Source organism: Amborella trichopoda, chromosome 4 (genome assembly GCF_054954075.1).
Source record: "Amborella trichopoda isolate Santa Cruz 75 chromosome 4, AtrichopodaSantaCruz75HAP2 v2.0, whole genome shotgun sequence".
NCBI classification, from domain to species: Eukaryota; Viridiplantae; Streptophyta; class Magnoliopsida; order Amborellales; family Amborellaceae; genus Amborella; species Amborella trichopoda.
In genome coordinates this window covers 2,533,346-2,557,581 of record NC_142339.1, presented here as the reverse complement: position 1 = coordinate 2,557,581, position 24,236 = coordinate 2,533,346, and the positions used below count along the sequence as shown (strand labels likewise).

General features: G+C 34.1%; 1 protein-coding gene across 1 annotated transcript; it reads right to left on the bottom strand.

Annotated features, from left to right (window-relative positions):
• Positions 1-17,731: 17,731 nt before the first annotated feature.
• On the bottom strand, positions 17,732-21,686 carry LOC18439387 (DNA mismatch repair Msh6-like protein). The gene has a single exon (XM_006849553.4). It carries the CDS (start codon positions 19,215-19,217, stop codon positions 17,967-17,969), a length of 1,251 nt encoding a protein of 416 aa, XP_006849616.1. The 5' UTR covers positions 19,218-21,686; the 3' UTR covers positions 17,732-17,966.
• Positions 21,687-24,236: the final 2,550 nt, after the last annotated feature.

Below are 24,236 nucleotides of genomic sequence, written 5' to 3'. Positions count from 1 at the left end.
GATAGGGTGGCCTCAGAATCATCATCTCTCTCATTTTGTCTTTGAATAATATGGATTAAAAAAAAAAATTAACAAATTTTCAAAAAAATCGATCATGGATTAAAAAAAAATCACAAATTTTCAAAAAATTCTATCATGGATTACAAAAAAAATTCGATCATGGATTAAAAAAAAAAAATCACAAATTTTCAAAAATTTCTATCATGGATTAGAAAAAAAAATTCGATCATGGATTAAAAAAACAAAATCACAAATTTTCAAAAAATTCAATCATGGATTAAAAAAAATTCGATCATGGATTACAAAAAATTCGATCATGGATTACATAAAATTCGAGCAAGGATTACAAAAAAAAAAAAAAAACATAAAAAAACAAAAAATTCCATCGTGGATTATAAAAAAAGAAAAAAAACAATTCGATCATGGATTACAAAAAATTCAATCATGGATTACAAAAAATTTTATCATGGGTTACAAAAAAAACAAAAAAACAAAAAATTCGATCATGAATTACAAGAAAAAAAACAAACATTTCGATCATGGATTACAAAAAATTCGATCATGGATTACAAAAAATTCTATCATGGATTACAAAAAATTCGATCAGGGATTACATAAAATTCGATCATGGATTACATAAAATTCGATCATGGATTACAAAAAAAAACAAACAAAAACAAACAAAAAATTCGATCGTGGATTACAAAAAAAGAAAAAAACAATTCGATCATGGATTACAAAAACTTCAATCATGGATTACAAAAAACTCTATCATGGGTTACAAAAAATTCGATCATGGATTACCAAAAAAAAAACAAACATTTCGATCATGGATTACAAAACATTCGATCATGGATTACAAAAAATTCTATCATGGGTTACAAAAAAAAAAGCAAAAAACTCGATCATGGATTACAAGAAAAAAAAACAAACATTTCGATCATGGATTATAAAAAATTCGATCATGGATTACAAAAAACTCTATCATGGGTTACAAAAAAACAAAAAAAACAAAAAACTCTATCGTGGATTACAAAAAAAAAAAAAAAAACAATTCGATCTTGGATTACAAAAAATCATTCAAGTATTACAAAAAAATGTATCATGGATGACAAAACAAAAAAAAAAAAAAACAAAAAAAAAAAAATTCCGTACGAGACTTGCTGATTCACCGTACGGGGACTCGTCGATTCCGTGCAGTGAATCGGCGAGTCACTGGGCAGAATCGTCCGGTTCTCTCTAAAACCGGACGATTCCCGTTTTTCACCTATTCGATCCGTCCATGGTGATTCCCGAGTCGAACCGAGCGAGTCTGGTTCGACTCGACGTTTTTTTAAACATTGAAATCCAATGGTTTAAAAAAAGGATTGGTGACCCGGATCGGGCACCCAAAAAACCGATCCGGATCGGCGATTCGGCGATCCGGATTGGGAATCGGGTGAATCGGGTGAATCGGTTAGAATAAAGCTTAAAAAAAATCCAAAAAAATTATTAAAATTCATTATAAATATTATTTTTTAGGAATTCAATAAAAAATGAGGGTACTCCATTAAGAATTTTCATGTTTTTGAATGAATATGCGAATATTGATATGTTCTTTCCCTGCATAAACCGCCATTCAGCATTTAATTTACATCACACAAAAGCAATGGTTTAAAAAACGGATCAGTGACCCGGATCGGGCTTCCAAAAAACCGATCCGGATTGGCGAATCGACGATCCGGATTGGGAATCAGGTGAATCGGTCAGAATAAAGCTTAAAAAAAATCCGAAAAAATTATTAAAATTCATTATAAATAATTTTTTTTAGGAATTCAATAAGAAATGAGGGTACTCCATTAAGAATTTTCATGTTTTTGAATGAATATGCGAATATTGATATATTCTTTCCCTGCATGAACCGCCATTCAGCATTTAATTTACGTCACACAAAAGGATAAACATATAATTATCATGAAATAAGTATATCAACATACATGGATTACAATAAAGCATAAAATTAGTAACATATGATCTAAAAATAAAATGATAGACGACGTTATTGTTCTTCTTGGTCACGCTGGTGCCATTGATTGAATTCGTTTAACAATTCATTTATTCAATCTAAAAACGAATCATCGATATTAGCAGGCGTCTGACTATTCTCAAATCCCTGAGTGTTAGTGTTTTGTTGTGTTCCCAATCTAAAATCCCCGAAGATTGTCAATCCTTCATGCTCACCTGCACTGTCGTGCTCATTCCTACACTGTTACTGTTGGGACTCGATATGTAAATAATATGGCTGGGATAGGGTGGCCTCAGAATCATCATCTCTCTCATTTTCTCTTTGAATAATATGGATTAAAAAACAAAAATAACAAATTTTCAAAAAAATCGATCATGGATTAAAAAAAAAAAATCACAAATTTTAAAAAAATTCTATCATGGATTACAAAAAAAAATTCGATCATGGATTAAAAAAAAAAAAATCACAAATTTTAAAAAAATTCTATCATGGATTACAAAAAAAAATTCAATCATGGATTAAAAAAAAAAAATCACAAATTTTCAAAAAATTCTATCATGTATTACAAAAAAAATTTCGATCATGGATTAAAAAAAAAAAAATCACAAATTTTCAAAAAATTCTATCATGGATTACAAAAAAAAATTCGATCATGGATTAAAACAAAAAATCACAAATTTTCAAAAAATTCATTCATGGATTAAAAAAAATTCGATCATGGATTACAAAAACAAAAAAAGCAAAAAATTCCATCGTGGATTACAAAAAAAGAAAAAAACAATTCAATCATGGATTACAAAAACAAAAAAAACAAAAAATTCCATCGTGGATTACAAAAAAAGAAAAAAACAATTCAATCATGGATTACAAAAAATTCAATCATGGATTACAAAAATTTCTATCATGGGTTACAAAAAAAACAAAAAAACAAAAAATTCGATCATGGATTACAAGAAAAAAAAAACAAACATTTCGATCATGGATTACAAAAAATTCGATCATGGATTACAAAAAATTCTATCATGGATTACAAAAAATTTGATCATGGATTACATAAAATTCGATCATGGATTACATAAAATTCGATCATGGATTACAAAAAAAAACAAAAACAAAAAAAACAAAAAATTCGATCTTGGATTACAAAAAAAGAAAAAAACAATTTGATCAGGGATTACAAAAAATTCAATCATGGATTACAAAAAACTCTATCATGGGTTACAAAAAAAACAAAAAACAAAAAATTCGATCATGGATTACAAAAAAAAAAACAAACATTTCGATCATGGATTACAAAAAACAAACAAACATTTTGATCATGGATTACAAAACATTCGATCATGGATTACAAAAAATTCTATCATGGGTTACAAAAAAACCAAAAATTCGATCATGGATTACAAGAAAAAAAAAAAACATTTCGATCATGGATTACAAAAAAAAAAAACAACAATTCGATCATGGATTACAAAAAAATCGATCAAGTATTACAAAAAAATCTATCATGGATTATAAAAATAAATAAAAAATAAAAAATAAAATAATAAATAAATATAAAAAATATAAATAAATAAATAAAGTATGTTCTTCCGTACGGAACTCACCGATTTCGTACAGTGAATAGGCGAATCACTATACAAAATCGTCCGATTCTCTTTAAAACCGAACAATTCTCGTTTTTTTCATCGATTCAATCCGTCCATAGCGATTCCCAAGTCGGCTCGACTCGGCGTTATTTTAAACACTGATATCAACTATCAACATCGGGCGATCGAAAGCCCAAATTTCGGCGTCCAAACATTTCCCTACACGGAACTTATCATGGCATGGATTCATCATCCAACCGGAGGGCATCCGTTGGTCATTTTCAGCCGCGTATTCCACGTGGCGGCCAAGGAGTAGGGCACAACACTCAATAGCTTGGGATATTGTCAAGGGTAAAAGGGTAATAACCGTGAGACAGGGCAACTGGTTTTGCCCGCAGACACAGAAACGGTGTGGTACGTGGCTAGCATCCAACGGTTACTGAGGGCCCGGCTTTAATGATATCCGTACATGTAATGCAGCTGTCACAAGCTTATAGGCCTGCCCCACAGTTCAATGTGATAAATTGCAATCCTAACTGATATTTATATTACTTGTACCTATCTATATTGTCTCCTTCTGCCCTTATTTAATTACATTGATTTTTAAATTTAGCCCACCAACAAACATCTTGTTCAGTATGTTGGGAACCATGGAAAATGACCATTTTTGTTAAATGGGGAAATTATTTAATTTTTCCATTTGGAAATGAAAATAGACATGACATAGGGAAAACCTATCAAATGCATTTAAGAATGTTGGAATAGTTGAGAATGTGTAATAGTTAATAATGTGAAATTTACAAAATAAGCATAAGAGATGAACTATTTAATGTTTTACTCAAATAGATTGATTTAATTTCGGAATACACATCAAAAAACAGATGATCATGAGTTGGAATAGTGACAAATCTGTAAAATGATAACTAGTAAATCTCTCATAGGTATTTTGCTTGGTTCCTAAATCTTCTTAAAATTTGATTTCTTCCATACGTTTATCTAGTTAAAAAGAGAAAGAGCATAACGACAAATAAATTTGTGGTAAATTTCCATTTAAAAGTAAAGACCCTAAACTTATTTTATCTTTGTGTTATCGTGGTAAATGTCGATAATAGCTTCGATAACATCCACTAAAATGGAATTATCACTATATTGAGCTTTTCATTATTATCATGATAAAGAAGTTTCCTATATGAAATGTTGTAATATAAAAGCAAAATTAGCCATTTCAAATTGAAAAGAAGCGCGTTACGTACCTCCAAATAACTTGAAAATCTCATTTGGCAAATGGGAGCAATTTGCAAGGCGTTGATAATAGGTATGTAAATTAAAGCTATTTAAATTGTTTAATTTTTCATCATTTTACTTTTGATATACATTAAAAATTATCATCAAGTTTAGCCTATATATTTTAAATGTGTATATTTTGAATTTCTATTTACTTTTCTTTACAACAATTGAAAGATTGTATACTATAAGACTCTATATTTTTGGCACAAGGAGGTCACAAAGGGATATAACTATCAAGTATAAAATCTCACAGCATGAGGTAAGTCACAAAATTCGAAAAAAGGTTTATTTTAGACTTTGAATGCAAACATTGAAACACTCCAAGACACTCGATTTCACATCCAATGATCCTCCTTGTACCAAACATAAATGATATTATTTCTCATAAATTTTTATTCCATTTGAGAGCGAGTACCTTTGCATGTCATACACAAAAACCAAGAATTATCTCTATCGTACAACCTTGAAGTTTGACGGTTGATAGGCGTAGTTGTGGATGGTGTAACATGAATAGGATGGCATTCTTTTGTTATTTGTTCTAACCTCAATGGTCCGGACCTGAATGGTGACATACTCTTATTTTTCAGATCGCAAACAAGGAGTCCTGCAATCTGTGCACGTTAGATCATGTCGGTGTATGTGAAAGAGGCTTGGGTCGTAGTGGTAGCACCCCACACCCTAGTCACTACGTTGTGGTTTTCATTCCCATCACTAACACCACCCCACTAATATCTTAAAAAAACTAACTCTTAATCTACTTGAAAAAATAGGTAGAAATATGCCTTCTCCATTGAATTGCCCAAAAACAAAAGAGATCATGTCGTTGTAATAAAAATCGTTGGTTTGACTCAAAATTGTTCAAGTTAAGCTGATAATGTTATTAAGTGGTACTTGCAGTCGGACCTAACCCCTTGGAGGCTTAGCCCCATTTTGGATGAGATTATCCATCTTTTGCATGGCTGCGATATTTGCTTTGTCGTGGTTTCAATTCGGATGCAGATATTCTTGCTAACACCTTAGCTATGTGTTTTTGTTGTTTCTCTTTTCTTGCTTTCTTTGTTTGTACTGGTTACTATCGTTATCTTAATAAAATAGCATGTGACGTTTCAAAAAAAAAAAAAAGTTAAGCTGTGGTAGGTGACTTATCTATCATCACTTTTAAGTCGGCCAATCCAAAGGCATAAGTTTTTTTATAGATATTTTAAATAAAATAAAAAAAATGTGGGTAAAGGGTCAAATTGTTCATATCTCATGGCTAATTTGATAAGTTTCCCTTTATATAGAGAAAATTTTGATAAATTTATACAACTTTAACTATATTCCAATTCGCAATCATGTATATTTTGATGGGCTCTCAAAAATTAAATAAAAAATACAAGTATAATATTAAATAGTTCTTCTATTAGGATGTACTTTGTTAAATTCCCTTTTAAATTGCCTATAAACAAGGTTTAAAAATCAGTGAACCAGACTGGAACTGCCCGTTCGGATCGGAATCGACGAGGACAGTATGGTTCTACCAAAATATTAGGAATTGGCCAATTATGTTGGAGAATCGTATTGGGTTTATGTGGCCTTTAATAGCCTTATGAGAAACTATGTAAAACATATTTAATAAATTAAACATAAACTCAGTGGGACTGTGGTCTTTTTGTGGACCATGCTAGATAAATGATATTTGTTGATACTCGGACTAGGCTCGACGAGCTAGACCAGCCGAGGTTTGGAAAAACTAAGATACATTGGCATAGGGATTTACCTAGAAGGGTTTAGTGGGTTATCCCTTGATAAGGTCGGAGTATGCCCAAATGAGAGCCAAAGGACAGTGTGGCCCTTGCATGTGATAAATAGCTTTTAGAGACAGGGCTAAAACTTCATCGTTATATCATCACACGACATGTACATAGATAACCGTTTTAATATTCGTCAATGAGGGTGAAGGGTGTATATGTGAGAGAGATTACCCCTATACACCATAAAGTCATGGTTGCATCATGGTTTGGAGGACCATGATTTTTGTCTCTAAAGGAGAACTTGAAATCCATAAATTGGGATTGCGTCCCTTAGTATATTGACTGACTTTGGTAGTCCAATTATGAACCTCTGCAGTGGACTGTGGGTGATGGGAACAGCTGGGTCAGTTTGAGAAAGCTAAGCGGATTGTGATTCACAGTTGAAGGTGGAGTGCTCCCATGTATTGATAATTTCATAAATCTAACAGAGCTGATTCCTATCAAAATTAATTAATTTTATGTTATGTGATTTTTAGAATGTTTATTTGAAGTTTTATGAATCTTCTAATATTTTATTCTTGTCATTTGAATTTATAAATTAAGATACATTAAATTTTTAATGTTTTAAATAAAATATAATATTTAAAAAATTCTAAATCTAAAATAAAATATTTGGGATATCCATAAAATATGGGGCCCAAAATTTAAAAAGATGTGGATTAGGTGGGGCCACACGTGGCTGTCAAAAGGGTGGCACACCCCACCCAATCACGTAACAATATTGGGATGTTTATCTTCTTAGTTGGCTTATATTTTTAGGTATAGCCTAAGGTTGAATATTTGAGTTATTTAATATTTCTTTTAATCAAGATTGATTGCTCAAATAATTAATGATTGGATATATTAAAATATCAAATTTTCTTATTTTGTGGGAATAAATTTAGTAAATGGAGGATAAAGCTTTAACTCATCTCTTTAAATCTTGATGGTGGATCAAGGAGATGGATGACTCAAATCTCTCACCCTACAAATCTCCCTAAATCGACGGTTAAGATTTGACCTTATGAATTGAGACAATCTATGGCATAAAAAAATGAGGTCTCCCCTTTATAAAATTAGCGTATGTATTCTCTTTCTCCCGACCCCAAAATTTATCTTTCTCTGGAAAGGGCTTTGAATTATCAAAGAGGTGCATGCCCTAATTTTGAGGCACGTTTGAATTTTATCTCTCTCTCTTCAAGTTGTTTTGAGCGTCTTTTTTTCTCTTTGGAAAAATCTCTTTGGTGGCACACCGAAGCATATGTGGTGTTTTTATTTGTGGGTGGCAAAGGGGTGAACCCCTAACTAGAAGGTCTTTTCCTCTCCCTTGATATCCATCTCTCATCTCTCTAACATCAAGCTAAGATGCTTGATCAAGATTAAGCTATTGAGTGGATTTTTTGCCATAGTAGGAAAATCAACATACCGATCCCGAGTACTGTCGGAAGGAGGAGACTCGGCATGGGGTGTATAAAGCGTGGTCGAGGTAATCTCCAACAATGTTACCTTTTAAAATATTTAGTTACATTTTGATCATTTTTTCTCATAAAGCAATAAAAGTCTAGCTTTGTTTGTTGAATAAAAAATTATATTTGAAGAGGTAGCAATTGAGACCTGATTTTTTGTTTTTTTTTTAAGAGTGGTTTGATTGTAATTGGACATTGTAAATGATCTTGCCGGTGTAGAAATAAAGAATTTTTTTTAAATATATACACCGTGCTTTATCATAAAGTCCTTTCAAATCGCTCCCACTTTATTTTTGAATACTTTTTTGTTCTTTAATTTTTTAATTATTTTATTGGCCAGTTTACTCGGCAGGATTGCCGATTTAGACAGCTTATAACACATCCGTATCAATTTTTCAAATGGAAATGGAGGATCCAAGTCATCGATCCACGTTTTTAAACCTTTCCTAAAGCAATGGACTTTACACAATGACAGGGGGCACTAGAGTACAATTGCCTAACGAAGACTCATCCGAGGCAAACATGATAGGATGCCGGACGATTCTAATATGAAAATCCTTGGATTTTCTTCGGTGTCCTTACTTTTTTAAAGAAAATTATTTAAATTATTTAAATTTTTAATTCTTAATAACAGAATGACACATCAAGATTCGTCTAGCCGATCCCAAATAATTGAAAAAACATTTTGATATTGATAATAATAATGATCTAAATTCCCAATTCGATATTAGGATTCCCCTAAATGGGGACTCACCTTAGTCATAACACGGGCAACTCGGAACCCTAGCCAGTCAGGGCCCTAGAGTAGCTCTATAAAAACTGAGCTAAACCAATAAATGTCCCTAGAGAAACAACTCATAGATCATATGAATAGATTTTAGGCCAAGGTGATCATAAATGCCGTAATATGACATCTTAAGTTCACACTTAATCACTAAAAAAAAAAAAGAAAAAAAAAAAAAAAAAAAGGAGTAACTAAAGAGAAAAGCCACAAGTCACAGCATGATGGGAATCACCATACGAGGCGATATTTAGCCAGATATCGGGATCCGAGCCGAAAAGTTTCGACCCATGATCCAAAAAATATCTAAGCAAAACCAAGAAATAAAAAGAAGAAAATGATATAAGAAAATGAAAAAAGAAAATATTCTGCATTACGATGAGTAGCTTTCAATGTTTAACCGCAGGTAGTGTCGCTTTGCGTGCCCACACCTCTCAGCAAATCACATGGGTCGGTTTCCTTCGTGCCCTAGCTTTGTGAGACCCTGTCTTTACACGTGCGAGTTCCCATTCACACACGTGTGGCACCAAGTGGGGTAACCCGCACGAGTGGAAAAGTGAACACCAAGTACAAAGATGGGTGGGAAAGGAATCTAGCATAGCTCACTCTCTTGCTTTATCAACTTTTCTGATACGAGTGGCTTTTCTTTAGTGAGATTTATATATTTGGATGCTTGTACCTATTTTCATGTTATTTCATTCCAAATCATTGTTTAAGTTTTATCTCAATTATTTGAGATTGACTACACAAATTATATTCCAACATTACTTAATGAGTGAGAATATTGATAATAGTAAAGTTTTTCAGGCACGTATAGCTTTATAATGTGTTCACTACCAAAACTGAGGATCAAATCACATTCCCTTTTGTGGTTTGAGAATCTTCATGTGATTGATATTGTCACCCATATTTTTTTTTCTCATCCAAACAATGGATGAGAATATAAAAAACAACCATCGTTGGCGAGACTATATCGAATCAGTCAAGCTGTTGATCAATGCCTTGACTGATATGATCCAAAACAAAAGTCAAATATAGTAAAAAAAATTAGTTGAAACCAATATTTGACTGATTTTGTTCGATTAGTCCACATCATTTTGACTTATTCAACTCACTAAACAAAGTAAAGCAATTTTATTTATTTTTTTGCTTTAATACCTTTATTTTCTAAAATCTAGTACAATCAGCTCGACTCACAGCTAGATTAGTGTCGACTAGACTAGACACCTCAGTAGTCGAAATTGTATGATGAAAAATTTTCACCTATGCTGGGGTGCCGATACAAAAATCATGGGTGCAAAGAGCAATCCTCAATTTTAATAGATTGTTATTCAAGGAGCATATGCTGAAAAATTAAATTTGAGCAGCCTTTGGGATGGTGGCTTCCCAACGATTCCCTGCCCCCAACGGCCCAACCGTACACCACGCCTAAGCACCGTGCTCTGCACCTTTACTTTTCATCTAACTATATAAATTAATCCAATTTTTTATTACACTTTGGCTGATTTAATTATCAGTTAGGTAATTAGCTTTTAATATAAAGAGCGGGCGCCCGTGCCCTAACATTGGTTTTCTAAATTAATTTGTTTATATTTTTGTTCACTTGTTCGACGCTTCTTAAATGTTTAATTAATCACTTTTTTAATCCTGGGGTAGAGATCGTTGCTAGCACATGACTTCACTCTTCTACGCATCTAATTTAGGTTTAGTGGAGGAAGTCCACTTAATCATGGGGTGAGCCCTCAATTTGTGGTCCCCCACGTCTTTGCATGTTGAAATATGGGTCACACATAATGGAAATTTTTTTAAATGAGAGGAAGGTTTGTTAATGGAGAAGAGTTATCCTTTGGGAAAAGATTTTATGAAAAGAATTGTGAAAAGTTTTAGAAGATGGTATTTTTTGTTTTGTTTTATGAGATATGATGTATATTTTGAGGTTTAATCATGTGCCTTGTGTTATGCTTCTCTATAATTTTTGGAATGAAAGCGATTTATGTGAATGTTACATATGAGTCTTTGCAAACTCGGCCAGTCCTACCTACCCAAAAATAAACAAAACTCAGGCCGATCCAACTTGGAACCGGCCCGTTAAACTAAGACAGGGTTAAACTGGTCAATTGGGTTATGGCGGTCCGGTCGGGTACTATAAAAAAATTCAAAAAAAAATATATAAAATCCCAAAAAATTAGGTATTTGTTTGTAATGTGTTGTTGAATGTTTTTTTTATCATTTTACCAAATATTAGAAAAATTTTTGGCCATGAATACTTATTTTTATATTTTTTTCATTTTTTTTGGAATGTTTTAAAAAAACCTATGGGCACAAATCGATTGTTTAAAATCCAATTTTTTCATTACTTTTCAACTTTATTTGGATGTGCTTTGTTAAATCGTGTTTTCAATATAATTATAATAAATTTTAGATTTTTATTTCTTTTAAAAAAGTTAACACTTTTTGGATAGGCTGAGACCAGCCTAGTTAGGCTCGTTGAACTAACCAGTTTACTAGTTATTCGGACCTGGCACTTGGCCAGTTTCGAAAGCTGGTTGGATTTTTGGAATACAGGTGAGGAATTTTAGGGCACAATTCGTAACCGATGCTCTCAATCATTAAAAAGTTTTCCTAAGGTAAATTTTAGGTTTTTCAAATAAATCAAGGTTTGTGTGACATGACAAGAAACCATGCTATAATCACCCATAGAGATTGGTTATTCAAAGGTGTATCGTAACAAAAAATAAAAAATAGATGCTGTTGGAATGGGGTGATTCCTCTTTACATCAGAACCGGATTGCTTACCTAGTAAATCCAATTTAGATTAGCTATTCTCAATCTAAATATTTTTTTAAAAAAATAATAATAATAATAAAATAAATTTTATTAGAATATAAAAATTATTTTGGCATACATGTATGAGAGAGAGATAGAGTTTTAAAATAATAATAATAATAAAATAAATTTTATTAGAATAAAAAAAATATTTTGGCATACATGTATGAGAGAGAGATAGAGAGGCAGATAGATAGATAGAGAGAGAGAGGACTTGTTAAAGCTTGAACCGCAGCGACTGGAGTCAGGGCGAAAACGAGTAGGAGTTGTTCAAGGATTTCAAATTTTGGTTGTTGGGTGACAAGGAATAATTCATGCTTATGTGATATTAAAATAAAAAATATCATGCTTTTGACATGTTTTAAGACGATAACCTATCTACGCATTATGCGATTATACGGAATATATTCCTAAATAAAAAAAAACCGAAATATCACAAGTCCTTCCGGAAAACTTAACAAAGCTCATTTAAAAACAAACCATAATTTTAATAATTTGAAAAAAGGGTAATTTTCAAAATAGAACCCAAATACTTAAATGGCAAAAGTTCATTAAATGACTGAACCTTATACTATAGAAATAATGTGCACCACAAAATTGTATTAGAAAAGAGTATTTCAAAGTCGGAAAACCTTCTAATCGATCATCTCGACCTCTAAATGTATAGATATGTAAACATAATAATTTCAAATCCTAAATTGTTGCATCTTGTAAAAAGTTGTCTAGTCTAAATTCAAGATTTTTAATTGTTAATAAATTTGTTTGATTTGTGCCCTTTTAGAATTTGTATAATTTAGAATTTGAAATTATACAATTGGGGTTGAACATGGGTTTTAATGCCATTGTATGGTTTTTGATATTGAAAATATATCTTTTATCGAAAAATTTAAAGATGTATCTTACTTATACAGTATAATGGGGTCACCTTATACAAAACTTAAATGCATGCAAAAATATGAGATTAATTGTTAGGAAAATAAATTAATATAAATGAGATAAAAATAAAGCAGTATAGTTCCACGACGGTACTCGTTCTAATTATGGGAGCTTTTGGAAGAGGGTGAGGGTCAACGCGAAGTGGTGGGTGGAGAGAGAGGGTCTTAGGGAGTGCATTATGGCTTAGTGTAGGTGCATCATTGTGTCCAGCTTTCACTTCACCAACCGTTTATTAGACCTAAATGACAAGGAGAGCCCCATTTCTATTTAACAAATTCCTTGGTTCTAACTCCAAAGGATTAGGGGCCCTAACCTATATCATGCACAACGAGTAAAGAAACTACCAAAGAGAGAGAGGGGAGAGGAGACCTTTTTTTTTTTTTTTTGTGTAATGTTAATAACTAACCTGATATAGATTTGGCAGGTTTTGGTGGTCGGTTGATATTTAAAAAAAAAAATTAGAAAAAATATATAAAATCTCAAAAAATTAGATATTTGTTTATAATATGTTTTTTAATGTTTTTATTTTTATCATTTTTGACAAAGGTTAGAGAGTATTTTCGTCATGAATATTTATTTTATATTTTTCCATCTTTTTTTAAAAAAATTTTTTTGTCCTGAACACAAATCAATTTTCTAAAATACTTTTTTCATTACTTGTCAACTTCAATAGGATGTATTTTGTTTAATCATGCTTTAACTATATTTTTTCATAATTTTTGTATTTTTTTTAATACTTGTTCGACTAGCTAAGACCTACTCGGTTAGACGAGTTGAACAAGCCAATTTACTCAAACCCAGCCCTCGGCATGCCGGTTTCTGAGGCCAGGTTGATTTAGCGAACACGGATGTATGATAAGTTAAGAGAGAGAGATTATGATAAGTTAATCATGGAGAGTGAGAGGGAGCGGGAGATTATAAGTGTGGTAAGTGAAAAGGAGAGAGAGAGATGGGTCATTCAAGAGATAAGAAAGTATAGTTTTGTCATATTTAAAAAGAATGATATATTTCTTATCCGCCGCATTTTGGGTCTTATCGGCTTGAAGTTAGCCTTATCTCAATTGATGAGTAATACATGCTTTCCCTAAATATTGCTTAATAAATATTTAAATCCTTTTAAAAACTATCACTACTTAACCTTGACTCTTAAGTGTCAAAATAGACATCACCTCATGGAATCTCTCTCTCACTTATTATACACAGAAGTAGTTTCCATTATATCCCTAGCTGACGAATATTTTTTGAGCTTTTCATATCAATGCGCGACTATTTTGACATTGTTTTATTAGGGAAATTATTTCTAAGCATCATTAAAACGAGCAATTTATGGCATTATTAAAATATATTATGTTTTTAGGTACATGGACACGTGGCATAATAGCAGTCGTCCAAATAACAAACAGAGAGGAAGCTTGTACTCGATTCTAATTTCTTGACTTGGAATCTTGTCACCAAAACACACGATAGATCAAAAAATAAAAAATATAAAAAGTTCCAACACCCTTTCTTTCTACACAAATTTTAATGCAGACCCATTCTGAAGAGAAAAAAGTTTATACAAGATTGCAACCTTAAGTTATGGAAGTAAGGTGCATCTTAAAACTCTAGTAGAAAAATAGTGTTTTGAAGTTGAAAAACTTTCTAATTGATCATCTCGACCTCAAGATGTATGGATATAAAGAAAAAAAAAATTTTTAATGCTAAAAATAATAGAACTTGTAAAAAGTTATAAGCATCACCTATGACTTTCAAGTATTTATAGATCTTTTTTATTTTTACCGTTTTTTAAATTTTAAATTTCATGACATGAGTTTTAAAGCATTGTAAGTTTTTAACACCATAAACACAGATTTTGAAAAAAATTAGAGGTACACTTTACTTACACCTTATACAAATCTCACCCTTTCGAAAAATGACTTGACATAATTTTGCATTACCAAGATTGGGCTAGCCACCGAATCATTATGTGGTTAGCTATCGGCAAAACTAAACCTAGTCCAATCGCCGGTTGAGGTGGTTAAATAAAATAAAAAATATATAAATAATAAATTTACATATGGGTGTGGTTTCTATAAGGTTGCAACCTTAAACAATCTAATTAAGGCGCACCTCCAAATTTTATCATAACATGTAATTTTGGTGCAAAAGATTTTTGAATTATATGGAAATCTATTTTCATGTCCAATTCTAAAATTTTAAAAATAAAAAACGATTAAAATCAAGTAGATTTATAAACATATGAAAATCATGAAAATGGACGGTCTAGATAATGTGTTGCAAGATGCATTATTTCTAGGACTCGAAATCTTTTACTTTTTTATATTCATATATCTTGATGTCGAGATGATCAATTAGAGTTTTTTTTAATATTAAAACAACTTTTTTCAATAGAATTTTGAGGTACATCTTTAATTCTACATTTTAATGTTGCAACCTTATTTAAACTTTTTTCTTTAAATATAATATATAATGAAAAATGACCCCAATAAACCCAAATGAACAAAACTGTACAAATATTGATACTGACAAGCTTTGGCCCAAACTTATCGATTCGCACCCACCAAATTGAATCTCTAATTCGGTCTTCATAACTTTGAATAAAAAAATATAAAAAACATTCCTACAAAATGTCACTCCATGAGGATATGCCCCCACTCTCTTTTCACTAGATTCTGATGAACAGTTACCAAAATGACCCGGGACTAATTTTTCACAAATTACGAAGATGCCCTTGGGACGCGGCATCTTTTGCTCGGGAACTCGTGAAACTGCACGTCACGGAGAGTCTTTATATGCGATCGGAATCACAATCGGTTTTTACAGAACGATCGCTTCTTTCTAGAATGTTCTTTTGGGGATCTGTGTCATTTGCTTTGAAGACATTCTCTGCTTCCTTGTTTTTGCTTTTCCTTTTTCCAGGGCTTGGGTTTTGCCTCACTTTTTTGCCGTAATTTGCTTAGTTTCTAACCTCAACTTAGACTAATCAGCCCCTAATTATCAGCCTCTCTTCTTTCTTTTTTTTTTTTGTTATTTATCAAACTTAATCAAGTTTTTTAAAATGGAGATACAAACCATAGTATGAATGTATCACTGAATATCCAAATTCAATCGGGTTTAGCGGTGATTTGAATTTTGTAGTAAATGTATTGACCTAGTTCCTTCATTCGATCCGCCTTGAGGGATTCGCCTGTGTTCCATTAGGGAATTTTGTGGTCTGGATCAGTCGAATCACCCAATTCAACCCATTATATATATTTTTTTTTATTTTTTTTACAATTTGTTTATTTTTATGGACCAATTTTAACACCGAATAATATGTCTGATTCGCCAATCTGGATTGGCGATTTTCTCATCTGAACCCGATTTTTGAAAAGCTAGTGTGGTTTTTGGAACATTGGTTTGAATATACAAATCTGATTATACCTTATGAGACTATTTATCTTTCTTATAAGGAGGTCACAATAACTCTTTTCCATTAGATGTCTAATTGAATGGTTTAGGATGTGTCACAAAGTACAAAAAACTTTTGTTTGACTTCGAACTTTAAGTATAGTTAATGACATGCTTGACAACCACCAAATTTGAAATATGAAAGACAAGAGTAATTATAGCCTCCTTAAGCTAAAATTCTTAGACAAAAACATCCAAATATACATCAAAATTTGATAAGGTTTTTTGGGGTCGGCATAAAGCCTAAAGAGGAGCTGCACCCATGTAAGGACTAGGCTCTCCTATCGGAGAAGCGGCCAAAGAGCCAGACTCAAATCCGCATATGCTCTAGTGAATATGAAAATTGAAACTAAAAAAATAATACAAATTTGGCCGCTTAATAAACAATTAAAAACATATAACCTATAGAATGTGTTTCAGATATATTATTTTTAAGACCTGAAATCGTTGTTCTTTTGTATCGATGATCATTTGATGAATTTACAATGCACCAATTAGAATTGCCACACAAAAACCGAGGGAGCCCTTCGATTTTTATCGTAAAGTCTAGGTATTATGCTAATTTTTTTTTTTTTTTTTTTAAGGTAGTTCAGTGGTAGGAATCAAACTTGAGGCATAAAATACTATAATAAGATAATATGTGGTACTAAAAAATTAGTAAATAGTTGGGTTAAGCCATTGAAAAGGGCAAAACTGGTCGTTAAAGCTTAATTAAGATGAGATTAAGACAGCCAAAACAAGAAAAGGAAAAAGAAATAAAGAATTCATGGGCAAATGATTTGAAGGAATGGGTATGGCCTCTTTAAAAAGCTTTTAAAGATCTGGATGAACACCTCTTTTTGACTGGTTATGCTCTCTGATTAAACCCTAAAAAAAAAAAACTAACATTCAAAAAAACGCTTTGTTTTATACCCAAGACCAGGCCTCTGTATTTTTTTTCCCTTTTTCTTTTGCTTAACCTTGATCACTGTGTGATTGTTTCGCCATTGCAATGATACGAGTGACGCCATGGCCATGGCCCATTTGGAAAGTAAAAGCTTAGTTTCCATTCGCTTTCTAAGCTACAGTCTCTGCAACATCTTGCCCATCTCTGCTTTCTTTTTCAATTATTTACTCCTTAGATTTACAGACAAAGCGTGTGGAGATCGATCTGGTATATCTCCTTGCCTTAATCTTTACCTTTTGCTTTATTCTTGCTACATTTCGAAGTTTCCTCTTTTTTATTTCCCTCTCTTCTGGTACCGAGATCCATGGAAAAACGAAATAGAGGAGTTTTTTAAAAATTTCGAGTGGATTGAAGCAGAGGGGGCTCTGATCTTGAAGAAAAGTGGCTTTAAATGGAAATCAATGGTGAATTCATTGAAACTGAGCTGAATCAGACTCCCTTTTTTTTTTCAAATTTTGGAGTAAATTGGACAAGAGACAAGACGGTCCATTAACTTCACTGTGGTTAACATCACTGACTCCACTTTACTTCTGGCATGGCAGTTTACTTGAATTTCAAGTAAATTTGAAACAGACTCTCTCTCTCTTTCGATCTGATGTCATGAATTAAAACACTGAAAACGATATATCTAATCACCTGCAGTTATTTCACTGAATCAGACGCCATTGCAATTCTCTTGGATCAAGAGTTTCGGATTTCAAAATTTCGAGAACCAGAGAACATATACCCTGAATAAACCCTTAAAAAACAACATATTTACAGTAAGTTCATGGAATTATACCCCAAATTCATACTCCATTTTTATTCTCCTTGAACTCCAAACCAGTAAAAAAAAAGGAAGATTAACCGAAAAACGCAAAAAAGATGAGAGAGAAAATAAGAGAGGAACTCATCATAGTAATCAATAGGATTTAGAGAAGGAATCCTTTTGCAATGGCCTGGTTCGTTCCTAAATCAGTCGTCTCATAAACTGGAAGCTCCTTCTGATATCGATCGATTCCAACGGCCGCCAAATTCTCGAGCTCGAAGAGATCAGAGCTCGAACAGCTCTCTGTATCATCATCTTCTTCCTCTTCTAACCCTAATTCTCTCTCTCTGGAATCCACAAAATCCCTCATTATAACCTCTTTTATGATCTCACTCTTCTTCTGATACTCGTTGAACAGCTCCTTCCCCGCCTCCACCTTTTGGCTCTTTTCCATGAAATGGAGCTTCAGCTTCTCATGAAACGGCACCCTAAAGGCGTCGCTCTCCGTTAGCTCGGGCGCCTCACCAGGCACATAAAACTTGACGGACCTCCTAACGGTGGCTGATGTCGTGAGCTCCGCCGTCTCCTCTGGCATGTAAAAACGGACGGAACGCCTGACGCCGTTAGGCCCGGACTTGCCTCTACTCGACGGTGTTTTACTGAGACACGACCTCGAATAAGAGGAGGCGGAGGAGCAAGTAGACGAGGAAGGCAGAGGTGGCGGCTTGTTCTCGCAAGCGCGGAAATCGGTCTCCACGCGTGCGAGCTTCGCCTTCTTTGCCTTTTCGGCGGAGGAAAACAGCGAGTTTAAGAAACTCGCAAGCCGATTCCCGGGAGAAATCGGCTGCTTCACCTTCTTGAAATCGCCATAGAGCTTCGACGCCCGAGACTTGATGGCCTTCTTCTCAGCGACTTCTTCTTTTGAGACGCCGAGGAATTGGGTGGATGGTGACTTGCTGGACTTCCGACTCGATGGGTCGGATCGGCGGCTCCAAGCTGACTCGGCCTCGGAGGAGGAGAACCCATAGTTTGTCGCGCTATCACTCGTATCCGAAGAAGAGGAGATGTTGTTATGGTGGTCTCTTCCGTAGAGGAGGGTTTCGTAGTAGTGCTCCGCCTCGAATACTCCGAGTTGGGTGGCTTTCCGGCGGGGCTTCGTCTTCTCCACTCTTTTTTCGACGATTTTCTCGGCTTTGTGGCTCCGCTTCACCGCAGATTGGTGGACATTCGCAGGCTCAAAGAAGGACTGGTTTATGTGGGGTTTAATGGCGTTTTTGTAGAAGACGAGGTGCTGGTCTTCTTCTGTGGATTTGTAGATGGCGTCCAAGAGGGCGGAGGAGAAGGAGGGGTTCCTGTTCCGGTGGGCATGTCGACTTTCTCTCTCTAGCTTTTCAGAGTAAGACCACCTGTCCATTTTGCAGAGGCCCCAAAAATGGCCTTCCTAGCGAGAGAAAACAGCAGTTAGGAAGAGGATTCACAGCTGGTTGGGTTTGATCGAATTGGGGTAGTGCGAGAAAGCCGGTTTTGTGTATGTTAAACGTCTGAAGACTGAGAAAAAAATGGCAGTTTTTCAACAAAGGCAAGAGTCTAGTGAGAGGAGCCTGTGCCCAAACAGACACAGGATAGATGCTTCGATTCTGTGAGTTTTGGGGTAATGGGTTAGAGAGAGAAAACCAGTACAGGCCAGCCGCTATATATAGATGTCAAAGAGAGATAAAATACGAGACAGAAGCTAGAGAGAGAAAATGGACACCAGAAGGGAGAGTTATTGTAATGTGTGTGTTTCCTTCTTTGTCGGGTACAGGACGATCAAAAGCTGCGGAGAGGTGGCGATTGGTAGGCGGAGGAGATGAGTCCGATCCCGTGAAGAAGGGCAGACATTGTCGAGGTACGTTCGTGTGGTTTAAGAAATGCGGGCGTGATTTCGATTTTCTACTCTTTTTTCTTTCTCGCAGAGCTCAGAGCAATCAATGGGGGCTAGAGAGAGAGAGAGAGAGAGAGAGAGAAGGGGCAGTTGTAACAGGACAGAGAGGATGGGATGGGGGGAGTGTATAGAGAGAAAGCCGGGGGAGTGTATAGAGAGTTGGCAGTGGAGGAAGAGTTTTATTTCTGGAGAGAGAGGGAGGCTTTTTTTTTAGAGAGAGAAAGAGAGGCTTTTGTTAGAGAGAGAGAGAGTTATGGGGGCTGGAGAGTGAGGAGAGTTTATGATGAAGGGGGGGGTTTGGGGGTAGAGAGAGAAAGAGGGATTTGGGGGGGGGGGGCGGGGGTGTAATGAAAGAGAGAGAGAGCACGCTTGGGTTTCCTTTTAAGGAGGAGAGTGGTCATGCGCGCCTGAAGCAGACAGGTAGAGAGGCGCCAGCGTGGCTTCAAGTTGCTCGTTGCTCGTTGCTCGTTGCTCCATGACAGGGCGGCTTACTTTTGGTAAGTTCCCTACTACGCTTCCCACTCTAGAGAGAGAGTGTGTGCTATAAATACCTTACCTTCCCATCCCTCTTTCTTTTTCTCCATTTTACTTTTTCTCTCTCCTCCTTTTTCTCTCTCTACTCCTGTCTCACATGTTCCGTGCCCAGTTAAAATACCCCCTCACTAACTTTCTCTCTCTCCTCCTGTGTAAGTCGTTGTAACTCTGTGATCTACGTGTGTACCTGTACTCTCTCTCCTTTTTCTTTGTACGCTCTCTCTCTCTCTAGGTGTACTCTCTCCTTTCCTTTGTATGCTCTCTCTCTCTCTAGCTGCTCTCTCTCCCTTTTCTTTGTATTCTCTATCTCTCTCTCTCTCTTCCTGTGTGTTGCCATTGCCCGATATTTCGACTCCAGGTTCATGCCAAAACAGGCTTCATTTCCCTTCTCTCTCTACGTTCATCTAAATCGGGCTTCTTTCCTCTCTCTCTCTCTCTCTCTAAAATGGTATTTCATATGGTGGAAATTTTTGCTAGTTTGATGTACTTTTTCCTAACTTTGGCTTCAAGCCATATTTTTCGTACTCCTCTCCATCAATTCTTAAGACTATCAGCACTACTCCTAATTATAAAGAATTGCATGCACCAGATCTTTAATTTGGGTTTTTTTATGGAATATTACTGGGAATTATTAAGTTAATCAACAATCTTTAATAAAAAGAAACAAATTATCCTGCCCATATATTTGGAATGATTTTTTTATGGTATTTTTGGAATCTAATTTTCTATGTAACTTATACCCTTCATCTACACAAATTTATGGCACATAATTTTATTTTGAATTGAACATAAATTTATTTTACAAAATTAATACAAAGTGGAAATAAAAGGAAAAAAACAGCTATCTTTTCATTGGGGTTTCAAGAAAAAGTGATATTTGTCACTATTATTAGAAACATACGCCTAATTTTGATCTATACTTTCCGCCCATGTTTGAAAATGAAATGAGACTAGTGGCCAAAATATTACTAACTCCCAAAGTTGGCCGATATCTAAAAGGACTTTTTACAAAATTTCGAAGAAAATTTGGCATTTTTTTTAGAATTAAAGGTCCTAAATTTCGTTGAAATTTTGCTCAATTTAACTTTTTGATTTCGTCCAACTAAACTTTAAGGCCACGTTGTACGAAGTTGCACCTCAAATATCACCGGAAAAATGCAGTTCTTGTGTATGAAAGCTTCCAAATTTGTAGGGAGGGGGTCGCGGTAACACCCATTTACCCCGTCATAGTATCCATTCCTACCGTACCATTTCTACCGCTGACCTCCTCAATTAACACATTCAAAATGCAATTCTTTAATTTATTGAAGAAATAGGTAAGGACCTGTCTTCTCCACTAAATTATCTAAAAAAAAAAACCTTCCAAATTAGTGGTCTCGACCTAGATAATGGATCAGGAAAAAAAACAGGATTTCAAAAAAAAAAAACAAACCTCCCAAATTGGTGGTCTCGACCTAGATAATGGATCAGGAAAAAAAACAGGATTTCAAAAAAAAAAAACAAACCTTCCAAATTGGTGGTCTCGACCTAGATAATGGATCAGGAAAAAAAAAAACAGGATTTCAAAGTTTGAAAATAATCTATCTTGTAACGCATTTTTTGAACCACCCATTTCAAGTTTTCATGGATCATCAGTATTTTTTACACATTTTGGAGCTTTAAATTCTATAATCAAAGGGAACTTCAAATTCTGTAATGAAAGGGAAAAATAAACTTTGAAGCTGTTAGAAGGATTTTTGGCATTAGAATTGCATTCAAGATGGTATTTTAAAGTGCCGCTTTACCAAATATCGGTCAAGTTTGTATATAATGAGAACATTTATCTTATTTTACAAAAAGGTCACAATTACTCCTAGCCATTAGATATCGAATTGGATGACTTGCGGTGTGTTACAGAAGTCGATAAATTTTTTTTTAACTATGATTGTAGTCAATGACTCACTCATAACCAATAAGGACAAAAAAGATTGTGACCTCTCGTGTTAAAAATAAATGGTCTATTTGTAGTATACATTTCAATATGATAAATCACCATCTATACCCAAAAAAAAAAAATGCACCCTTCAATTGCCCGACTAATTAGGCTTTTCTTTTCTTGTTTTATGGCGTACTGCACGCATTTTCGTGAGGGAATTTATTATTACATCTTTCAAATTTCAGGTGCCAAATCTTCTTGAAATTCAACGGTTACATCATTTTCATCTGTTTTTGGTACACTGAATTTTCAATCATGGAGTTAGGCCTAATTTAGTACATGGTATGACATATGGGGGTTTTCCCCCAAGTTTTCAGCTATTCCATAAAATTTGTGGTTGTTTTGGTGATAGATTTCCTCTTTCAATTTGACCATGAGGGCACTCTAAGTCCCACGGCATGAACACAGAAGGGATTGTATATTTTTTGGCATAAGGTCATTGTCACTTTTAGCTATTATCAGTGAAATTTGATAGACTGGACACAAAAAAAAATATTCTAAAATTTTTATTGGGGAATATGAACCCAGTCAGTGATACACCTCCATCCAACCAATTTCAGATCCAACAACTCAAGGTGACTGTAACCTCCTGGTCGCAAAATTAAATGGCCTTTGTACATATTACATTATATGCTAGGTGTAGGAGAAACTATAGTATGGAGCCTGGTCTACTGGACATAGATTAATTTGAGAGAAAGTATTTGGTGAGTTGCCCAATTTGTGCAATCACTTTGTTTTTTTAGGGATTTGGGACTCAAAACACTTCCTAGATTATTGTAAATCTATTCTTGCATGGATTTATGAGTTTAAATCTCCAAAAATAGCAAATGTGATGTTGTTTAAAGAACTAAAATAAACTATCCAAGAGTACAAAACAAAATAGACTTTATTAATGATTTACATGAAAGACCTATAAGATATTGGATCCTAGTCAAAATCCAAGATAAAGTTTGGGATGGTAGACTCAATGTAACAAGAGCGTTTCAGGTCCCACCTGAACCCTACCATTATTTACTGGAGCTCTAGTTGACTCCAAAATATTGATTTCTAAAATAGACTGACTTATTTTTTGCTTCCTTTACAAAATATTTTTTCAAAAATGGTTTTTAATACATACTGTCGATATCTTTTATGAAAGATGATTATTGGGCCAGATTTTTTTTCTATATTTTTTAAAGATTTTTTTTGCAAAATTACTAAATTTTCACCTGAGAACAATTATAGGCCTTGATGGTTCAACCTCGAGGTAATGAGTTGTAAACCATTTTCCCAAGGAAGAAAAATGATTTGCCCTCAAGGCTTTAACACTTTTGGATGATCAAATGTGCGCCCTTAAGTTATGATTAATTTGCTATTATTGCACTCTTTAAGTGTCAAAAAATTATTATTTGATTAAAAAATTGATTGGCAATAAGGAATTGAGGATAGAGGCGCCCTGTTTTTTCGACATAATGAAAAAAAGACATAGGCGCCTTCTATATAATCCTTCTCGAAAAACACCCATGTCCGCGTCATCATAATCTAACCAACTATCAAGTGGTTGAGGAGCATAGTCCAGTTAAAATTAATCTGATTATTTTTCTTTCTCAAACTAGTTGAACTAGATTTTAAAAAAAATAAAGAAAAGATAATAATAGCTTTAAAAAATGGGATATACAAAAGACTTTGACTGGTGTGATTAACCAAAGCAAGCCAAATCTTGTTTTTGATTTATTTATTAACCAAATATGGTTTTCTTTCTTTAAACCAAACTGGCCCAAACACCAATAGATAGCCTGACAAGTTGGAAGAGCCAATCCTTTCTAGTAGGCAGTTCAATTAGTTGGAATAAGCTAATCTGGTCTTGTTATGATAATCAAGCTATTAACAAAGTGCCTTGTGAATTAACATGCATAAAACTCTTTACTCTCTTTTTTTCCTTTTTTTTTGGTTGGGGCAAGTCAGTAGGAGATAAAGCCTCCTACCCGTTTTTCATTAAATAAAAATAAAACTCTCTATTT

Excerpts from the sequence above, each read along its gene's own strand:
- LOC18439387 (XM_006849553.4), bottom strand. The coding sequence starts at position 19,217 with ATGGACAGGTGGTCTTACTCTGAAAAGCTAGAGAGAGAAAGTCGACAT.